Source organism: Rhinopithecus bieti, unplaced genomic scaffold, assembly GCF_001698545.2.
Source record: "Rhinopithecus bieti isolate Rb0 unplaced genomic scaffold, ASM169854v2 scaffold_35538, whole genome shotgun sequence".
Lineage (NCBI taxonomy): Eukaryota > Metazoa > Chordata > Mammalia > Primates > Cercopithecidae > Rhinopithecus > Rhinopithecus bieti.
The window spans coordinates 420,048-430,183 of NW_016815913.1; the positions used below are offsets into that span (position 1 = coordinate 420,048).

At 41.0% G+C, this 10,136-nt stretch overlaps 1 protein-coding gene across 4 annotated transcripts in view; it reads right to left on the reverse strand.

Moving 5' to 3' along the window:
- Positions 1–10,136, reverse strand: part of DCLK1 (doublecortin like kinase 1) — a 366,905-nt gene that overhangs the window by 34,906 nt on the left and 321,863 nt on the right. For all 4 annotated transcript variants that reach the window (XM_017854149.1, XM_017854150.1, XM_017854151.1 and 1 more), the window contains 4 exons: positions 7,967–8,100; positions 6,177–6,254; positions 5,393–5,489; positions 2,876–2,956 (listed from right to left, as the gene is read on the reverse strand). In XM_017854149.1, the coding sequence (XP_017709638.1) occupies positions 2,876–2,956; positions 5,393–5,489; positions 6,177–6,254; positions 7,967–8,100 (390 nt within the window). The remainder of the gene's footprint in view (positions 1–2,875; positions 2,957–5,392; positions 5,490–6,176; positions 6,255–7,966; positions 8,101–10,136) is intronic.

Genomic DNA, 10,136 nt, shown 5'->3' on the forward strand with positions numbered 1-10,136 from the left:
CATTTTGCCATACAGCATTAACACGTGGATCAGTCAGAACCAACCACTGCCACTCAGAGAGCCTACAGCTGGCTTGTGCCTCTTCCTCCCCACACAGCTAAGAAAAAGGTACCATGACCTAGGTAAGTGAGTTTGGGAAGGTTGCTGACTTGTATTAGCAATCATTACAATGATGACAATGTCCATATTATACCTACCTGTTTACAACACTACCACATTTTCATGTATAACAAAGGGTGGAGTAGATGTAATGTGGTGCATGGGACTTTAAAACACCTGGGCTGAAAGTGAGGATATCTGGCTGCAAATTCTGGCTCAACTGCAAGTTTGGCTACTTTGAGAAAATCACCCTGCATAGCCTTAGTCTCCTCATCTGTAAAATGGGTACAATAATCCCCATCTGGCTTATCTTGTAGGCTTGTTATAAGGCTCAAGTAAGATGCTTCCTAATCTTTTCAGCTTCATAGAAAAGGATAATTTTTGCTTAGCACCCTGGGGTGAATGCAGATGTTGTTGAGGCTGGAAGTGACCACTCCTGGATACTGGCTGTACAACCCCACTGTCCCTAGGGCCATGGGGATTACTATTTTTGCATGTCTGTACATCAGTTAGAAAAATCTGCTATATGAGAAGCCTTAAAATAAACCTCAGTGCATAGCTCTACATGCTTATTTTCAGGTCTATTCTCCTGTTATTTGTATATAACCTCCCACTGGAGTGTGAAGAATCACATTCAGACATGTAGAATGCTGGAACCTAGACCTATGGCCATCAAGTGGCAGAACATGAATGAGATCCCAAGTTTTGTCACCCCCTATGTAGTCACCTGACACACTGACTGTGCTTTCAATCATGCCTTGACCTCAAGCTTTTGTTGTTTTGGAAAACAAAACAAAACAAATCACTCGACTACTCACCAAGGTGACAATTCAGAGAAATGGAACATTTTGTTGCCTTCAATGTACAGCCAGATGATCCAGTGCAGTAGGGAGGCTGATAAAATTTATATCAATGAGCTGACAATTTTATGATTGTCTACCTCTATGACCATGTCCATATATATATTCAAGCCTATATCTGTCTTCTATTCTGGCCATTAGACCTAATGATGGAGCTTCTCCATCTGTCAATGGGGATTACTGTAGAAACTAGATTACAAAGTTATAATGTTGTTGGGAAGAACACAATCAGTACAAACACAATATAGTTAAGGTATATAAGATGCTTAAAATACTTCTGGCAGACTCCAGAAGTTAAGCATTCTATCAGTATTAACTATGAGCAGCATTATTATTATTATTATTATTATTATTATTATTATTTGAGACAGAGTCTTGCTCTGTCACCCAGGCTTGAGTGCAATGGTACAATCTCTGTTCACTGCAGCCTCCGCCTCCTGGGTTCAAGTGATTCTACTGCCTCAGCTTCCCGAGTAGCTGGGATTACAGGTGCATGACACCATGCCTAGCTATTTTTTGTTGTTGTTTTTTGTTTTTAATAGAGATGGGGTTTAGCCATGTTGGCCAGGCTGGTCTCAAACTCCTAATCTCAAGTGATCCACCTGCCTTGGCCTCCCAAAGTGCTGGGATTAGAGGCGTGAGCCACCACACCTGGCCTATTATTATTATTTTTTGAGATGGAGTCTTGCTCTTTTGTCCAGGTTGGAGTACAGTGGCACAATCTCAGCTCACTGCAGCCTCCACCTCCCGGGTTCAAGTTATTCTCATGCCTCAGGCTCCTGAGTAGCTGGGATTACAGGTGCGCACCGCCACACCCAGTTAATTTTTGTATTTTTAGTAGAGATGGGGTTTCACCATGTTGACCAGACTGGTCTCAAACTCCTAGCTTCAAGCGATCTGCCTGCCTCAGCTTCCCAAAGTGCTGGGATTACAGGCGTGAGCCACTGCGCCCAGCCAACTATGAGTATTATTAATCAAAACTAATTTTACCCATCCATTGTAGAGAAATACAAAGTTAAAAAATAATGACTCTGCTCTGGAGAATTCCTTCATAGTTAATGAAATATCATTAGACCCTTGCACTCAAAGAACAGCCACAGAGGCAGCATCGGAGAGATTTTAGAAATGAAGGGCCTCCAATCTACTGTGTTAGAATCTACATTGTAATAGGATCTCCAGGTGATCTGTGAGCACATTCAAGTTTGAGAAGTGCTGTATTGGAGTAGCCCAAGGTGTATGCAGAAATCCTTAGGTCACTTGTACTTTTGGTAGGAATCAATCATGCAAAAAGCAGGACTGACTCAGAAAGTCTGTTATGTCTTCTTGATGATTATTCAGCTCTAATCTGGACCTCAGAAAGCAGGTTGTGGGGTAGAAGATTGAGGCCACTGGCACCTCACCAGTTAGAAGGCAGTCTCATCAGAATAAAATGTAATGGCTACATCAGATGCCCTTGTGGAACAAGTCTAAGATCCTGTAACTGTCCTGGTGCATATGAGGGGGAGGAACAAAATGAAACACAACACTGTTTTCTTTTTTTTCTTTTTAGATGTCATTCAGGTTGGAGTGCAATGGCACAATCTTGGCTTACTACAACCTCTGGTTCCCAGGCTCAAGCAATCCTCCCACCTCAGCCTCCTAAGTAGCTGGGACCACAGGCTTGCGCCATCATGCCCAGCTGATTTTTCATACTTTTTGGTAAAGATCGGGTTCTGCCATGTTGCCCAGGCTGTCCTCGAACTCCTGAGCTCAGGCGATCCACCCACCTTGGCCTCCCAAAGGCTGAAATTACAGGCTTGAGTCACTGCACCTGGCCCACAACACTTTCAAAAGGAGGCAAGAGCATTAGAAAATCTGCAACAGATTTTTAAAAGGAATGTTAGGAGAGAACATAGGAAACGGTGCAAGTCACTTACATTAACCCAGGGATGTTCAAGGACTTGAACAGCAGAAAATCGCTGATCTACGTCAACCAACAGCATCATGGTAATGAGCTCCTGTGAAGGGGAACATTAGAGTCCATTTATCTGAAGTTAAGGTGAAACGCTGGATGTGTGCAAATGCAAGAGTTCTCTTTTAGTTTTGAAAAGCATTTGTAAAAGCTCTAAATCTTAAATACATCAACTCCACTTACCTATGGCTACTTATCACCTTCAAAAGTTACAAATGGTAAGCAGTTGGAATTATAAATACATAGCTTGTGGTTGAATAAAATTAATATCAAAATCAATTTCATAAAATGTAGAAAAGAAACAAATCATACAAATTAAGGAATTAATATTCCTTTCTTTGTCTAGCATTTTGCACGTTAAAGACAAATTTATTAATTAGTTTAATATAGAAGTCACATTTAAAAAAACACTTTACTTAAAATTTCACTTTAGCAGCTGAAAGGAAAACGAAATTTTCCCCTAATTTCAAGACAGCATACTTAGGTTTGAAAGAAAGGAAGGAGGAAAGACATAGAATTGCCAACAGCTAGGTGGCAAGATAGAATTGATCCTTTAGTAGCTAAAGAATTCTAAAGAAATATGTTAAAATTGCTTCAACAATTTCCAGACAAATCAATACAAACAAAAACAGAACTATTAAGAGGTAAACAATTTTATCATCCTGAAATGAATGGAACTTCCTTATGAGCTCAAATGGACTTGGACCAGGAATGCTCTACTTGGGTCTTAACAATGAGTATGCTATGCAAGTGTCCACTTTGGATTCGAAGTTCCCATGTCACAAAATGGTTAGATATGCATTATCCAGTTCCTTACATACACAGGCTTTATAGTACCACTCGGGAAGCAGGTGGTTTAATGTCATTGAAGGAGAGAGTTCACTCAGCCTTCTTCATTCACTTTCTCACTTGGACCAGAACTCGTGAAAGCATCTGCTGTGTGTAATGCCCTTTGCAGGTGCTAGGGAGGTATAGGAGATGGTCCTATTTGTCAGTAACTATGAGCCCTCAGGTCATGCAGTGATGGCATGGGGAGCTGGACAGGTTCCTGAAGAGCCCCCAGTCCTGCAGCTGTATCGCCCCATCTCCTTTAGCCTGTGCTTTTCTCTGACACTCCCTTTCTGGCAGGTTCCTGGACAGTGGAAGAAAATGAGAGACTTGCACCCAATACGCATCATTTTCTACACAAAGTGGTCAGGTCTGAGGGGTTGGCTTTTAAAGGGAACTCACACTCAGGACAAGACAAAAGCAAAGGCATACACATTGAGCCATCAAAAGATAGTTATTTCTCTAGATAATTATTGAGAACATTTTTCCCAAATTTTCAAACATTTAAGTCAGCACTTGAAGACATAATATAAATTTTAAAAGAGCAATGAGAAGGTTTTCCTTTTCTCCTCAAGGTCTATAGACCTTGTAAGATTTTATATGTAAGATTTTATAGCCTTCTTAGAGGTTGATTGATTATAAATATTATTTAATGTGGTAAAATATACATAAAATTTATCACTTTAACCATTTTTAAGTGCACAGTTCACTGACATTCGGTACATTCACATTGTTGTGCGACCATCACCTTCATTTGTGTTAAGGACTGATCTTTTAGTTTCATGGGATAAAACCATGAATCTTGTGTTTTCTCCCCTCTGCCTGTAAATCCTGGCTATTATTCAAGGTTCAACTTAAATCATAGCTTCCCCATAAAGTCCTTCTTGATAATTTCAACCTACATTGAGGTTGAATTTTCTTCCCTCTGATTGATTAATTGATGGATTCATTCATATACTTGTTCATTTATTCAATATATATTGAGCACTAGTATACTGGTCCTACTTTAGGCAGTGATGGTACAGCAATGGACAAAATAGATAAAAATCCCTGCCTTCACAGAATTTGCATTCTACTGGAGAGTGTGGAAATTGACTAGATAAAGAAGATATGCCTACCTATTTATATCTATCTTTTTTGGGTAGAGAGATAGGTAGTTAGATGGTATACCAGATGGACACACAGGTGTAAGTGTTCTGAAGAAAAATAAAACAGACAAGTAGGATATAGCAAGTCAGATAAGGTTTAAGAGATGCAGTTGGAACCAGGATGGTCTGGGAAGGCTTCACTGAGAAATTAAGTCAGTAAGTCAAGAGCTGAGAGAGGTGAAACCATAGGCCATATAGAAAACTGAGCTGGGCTCAAGCCTGGCAAGGGTAGGGCACAGCAAGAGGCTACAGCAATGTCACTGGAATGGCCCCTGAGAGAGATGGAGGCAGCAGATGGAGACGCTTGATAAGTACTTGTTGGGATGTCTGGGGACAGATGACTTGATGACTGTAAGATCTCGGAAAATGTAGCAATTACAACTACAATGTGTACAAGAAACATACTTATGATGTCATTAGTTTCTTTGCACACAATGATTTGGAATAAATAATTCTGTGAAGACACACAGTATGATATAGGGAAGAGGAAGGCACTGGAAACCTACCTTTGCAGAATCGGAAACATTATCCCAGTATGGAGAAGGAAAGTCCACTTGCCCCATCAAAATCTGATCAAAAAGCACTTCCTGGTCATCACCACTTCTGTTTAGGTGAACGACAAGGAAAAACAGCACTAAGATATCAACTCAGTGTACGTCTTTTCAGTCTTAGGCGCTGGAGCCCTTGCTTTCCCCATAAATGTGTAAAATGTGTATTTTAAACAATTGAAAATGTCAATGTGGAACTGCCTTGGTAAATTAAGAAAGAGTTTTTGGGCCAGGTGTGGCACCTCACACCTGTATTCCCAGCATTTCGGGAGGCCGAGGCAGGTGGATCACTTGAGGTCAGGAGTTAAAGACCAGCCTGGCCAACATGGTGAAACCCCACCTCCACTAAAAATACAAAAAGTAACTGGGTGTGGTGGCATGTGCCTGTGATTCCAGCTAATCAGGAGGCTGAGGCAGGAGAACTGCTTGAACCCAGGAGGCGGAGGTTGCAGTGAGCTGAGACTGTGCCACTGCACTCCAGACTGAGCAAAAGAGAAACTGTCTCAAAACCAAAGAAAAAAAAAAGAAAGAAAGAATGAGTTTTTAATGATATGGGGAAGAAATGTGGAAGGCATACAAATTAGCATGCACGACGTAACAGGGAAAAAAATAACAGGGATTGCAAGTAAAGTTCTTGTGCTCTTTTCCTGCCTCAGGCTCCTTTGTGCAAGAAGGGCTAATGGATCATTCGGAGAATAGAGAAATGCTTTGTCGGCGTTGAATAAAAGATGGTTGCCCATACCCACGGAATGGAGGGAAACCACACAGCAGGATATAAGTGATTACACCAGCTGCCCAGATGTCCACCTTGAGGCCGTATCTGGAAAAATAAGGGATGTTAGAGTTAGGAGAGTCAGGCGTGGACAAATTATGCAGCTTGGTAAAATCAATGACTTTCCTCCTCCAAGCCAAAAATAAAACCAAACAAAATAACAATCCCAACAACAAACACTAAACTAAAACCCACCACTTAAACAGAGTTCAAGAAAAAAGTTTAAAAAATAAGAATTTAAAAAAAGACCAAGGTGCAGGAATAAAAAATCAAAGGAAGGCATGAATGGACTTATATGTAAATATCAATAAATGAAGAGTGTCAGCAAAAAGGTTTATTATAGTAACAGCAATTCTGAGATAAGGATGCACCCTTGAGATAAACTCCCTCACTTTAGGAATAATAATTATTTCTAGAAAGTCTTCCAATTTATAGAGCACTGACATACATGATCGTACTTTGTTTTCCTAGCAACTCTGTAGGTTGGACAAGGCAAGTATTTTTTATTGCACAGAAAACAGGTTCAGACGAGTGAGTAATTTTGCTGAAGATCACACAGTTAGTGTCAGAGCTGGTCTCCACTACGGTCTTCAAGACCCACCACTTCCTCCCAGCAGCAGGCAGAGTATGTCCCAGTAGAAAGTGTGGCTGTGCCCCAGGCAGTCCCACCTGAGGGAGGTCAGACAAGGCTATGGATGTGGGCTCCCACCTCATTCAAATTTGCCAAGTAGCAAAGTCCTCACTCCCTCATATCTCACCTCAGGAATTTCCCTGTTGGGATTCCCTTCTCATCTATTTGGTTTTTCTGCCCTTGTGGTCTATGGTACAACCAAAAACCAAAACAAAATCCCAAAAAACTATCTCCAACTGGTAACAGGGGAGAGCGCCACCTAGAGTCCCAGCTGTGGACTGAAACTGCTAACGAGAAGAAAAAGTAGGGCTGCCTCCCCTGGGCGCCCCACCTCCCTATTCCTTCTGCTCAAGGATGACACCTCAGAGTCTGGTAAGAAATAGGGCTTCTTACCAAAGGAGTCTTTGACTCAGGCTGACCTGAGTTCAAATCCTGACTCAGCCACTAAAACTAATCATGAGCTTACACGGTATCTAACCCATTAGAGTATCAATTTATTGAAATGCAAAATGGGAATCGTACCATCTACTGGAAGAGTAAGAAGTAAAGGAGTTTCAGGCCTGGCATATTGTGGGGCCCAGTAAGGAATAGGCTACCCTGCCCTTCTCCCCACATTCATCTGATTCTGCACACAGAAACCAGGAAATTCCCAATGGTCCCTGATGCCTAAGGGTGTTTATACTCCACAGAAAATCAATGGATCCCCAAGAGGTCCCAAATGGGACCTGGACTGGAGGATAAGGGCAGCGGAGAGAAATAACCGCAGGAGACTGTAATCACTGCACACGGCAGTGTCTGTTTCTTTTATCTCCAAATGAGAGTTAATTACCATCGCTGTGTGTTTCTGTTAGTCTGAACATTTTTTACTCTGGGGTTAATAACTTCTGTTCTACCTTTAACAAAGACCAAATGGAAGCCGTAAGATTGCAGTAATTGACAAAACAGATCGGGAAAACAGAGCAAACGGCTCCCACTGTAAATGTTAAAGAATAAAATAAATTTTAAAAAGAGTGAAAGAAACCTGATAGCTAATTATGTCTGGTAGGGCACAGCAGAACTATTTTTCCTGTTCTTGAAGCCGGCTAGTTCTTTTGCAAGCACAGCACTTAAACATAAGAGAAGCATATACCCAGTCTCCGCAATGATTTCTGGAGCCACGTATGTGGGGGTGCCACAGACTGTGTACAGGGGGCCATCTACAATGGTGGCCAGTCCAAAGTCACCCAGCTTCAGTGATTTGCTGCCATCTTGGTGCTCATACACCTAAAACAAAGGTAAAAAGCACAATTGTCTGAAAACCAAGAGCTCAAAAGTAATTTCTTGAAGAAATGAGGAACACTGTGTTTAAATTTAATGTATAGAAGGTAAAAAATAAATTAGGCAATTATGCAAGAATGGATATACATACAACATATCTTACTTCCTTTAGATTACTGCAAAACTGGAAACATGGTGGACACCTAGCAAATGGAAACTGATTAAATAAATTATAGTACATTCATACAACAAAAGGTTACATGACCTTAAAATGGCGATATGAGTTTATAGTTATTGAATTATGTTTGGGAAATGAACAGAGTAGTTTGCAGATTGGTTTTCATAAAGCATCCATTAAAGAAAAAAGAAGTACATACAAGAAAAAAAGAAAAAGTCTGAAAGAACACAGTGTGGCTGTATCTGTCTCTTGGTGGTAGGATTGTAGGTTTTCTTAATCCTTTTATCTGTATTTGATATTGTCTATAATTAAAACTGATTTGCATAATAAAATGAAGTATAGAAAGTCACTAGTGCAGTGTCTTCGATTTATGAAAATAATCTCTTTGTTTCAATATATTAAGAAAACTTGCGGGGCGCGGTGGCTCACGCCTGTAATCCCAACACTTTGGGAGGCCAAGGCGGGTGGATCACCTGAGGTCAGGAGTTCAAGACCAGACTGGCCAACATGGTGAAACCCTGCCTCTACTAAAAATACAAAAATTAGCTGGGTGTGGTGGCGGGCACCTGTAATCTCAGCTACTAGGGAGGCTGAGGCAAGAGAATCGCTTGAACCCGGGAGGCGGAGGTTGCAGTGAGCTGAGATCAAGCCATTGCACTCCAGCTTGGGCAACAAGAGCAAAACTCTGTCTGGAAAAAAAAAAAGGAAACTTTAAAATTCAATTCTTTAGTAACTGAATACAAAAAAACTATACTTATAGAAAATACTTTATTTTCAGTGCCCCGTATTTTCAACATGATCTGTTTACATTTCTTAAATTAATAATTGAAAGAGATATTAACATTTCATTTCACCTGTGGCAATTTGGAAAGATTTATCAGGTGCAGAGTCAGCATCCTGTCCAGGTTTCCCTTATTAAGGCAGTAAAATCTTCTCTCCTTCACCCAACAAATCAAGAAAAGGATGCGTGTGACTGTAGGCAAGTATTTATACTCCTTTAATTCCAGCCATGATCAAAACAAATGGAGCTGCTCTAAAAAGTATCCCAAATAACTTATTTTATTTCAAAGAAAAGATGAAAGGGCATTCAGAATCCTAATTCAGTGCCTTCTGTTGGAATGAATAAGATTAAGAAAAGAAAACCACAGTAAAAGTCTAGTAATTCCAGCAAGGGCAATCTTTCGGAGATGCCTCAGAAGCAGCCACGTTTTCCATGTACATCAAAATACTTGATCCAGCAAGCAGAGGCTTGCATATTCTCCTGTTCTCACTCTGTGATCATCTGTTACTTGCTGCGGTAGTCTGAATCTCTTGCACAGCAAGGCACATCTCCACACATCAGGGGCACCGCTACTGTTCACACGCCATGTCTGCCTTCCTTTGGAAAAAGCAGATTAACTTTGCATTTCACTGCAACATAAAGTGCGGATGTTTGGCCAGCTAAGCTGCAATATCAGCAATGATCATTTGGATCCAACAGTTTTGGCAGAAGCAGGCAGTCAAATCCTCCTATCTGGAGAGACCGTGTCTTTTCTGAGCAAAAATATTCTTTTACATTTTCTCCATACTCATAGCATGGAGTCTTATTCCCAGGAGCTGGTGATCAGGATCGAGTTTGGGCTGCCCTCTGGCAGGTATCTGAAGGCTTGTGAGGTCACCTGTGCTTGGGTTGTTAGGGCAAAAACAGCCATATGTCCCTCACAGATGTGGCTTTGTCCAGCTGTCATCTGGGATGGACATTTTCTTCCTTAGTTAAGGAAGCAGCTGTCCAGCCTTGGTCACTTAGAGTTAAGTTAAAAACTTTGAGGCATCACAGCTGCAAAACACAACGTCGGCCCCAGCCTAACTGTTCTTAGGCAAAAAA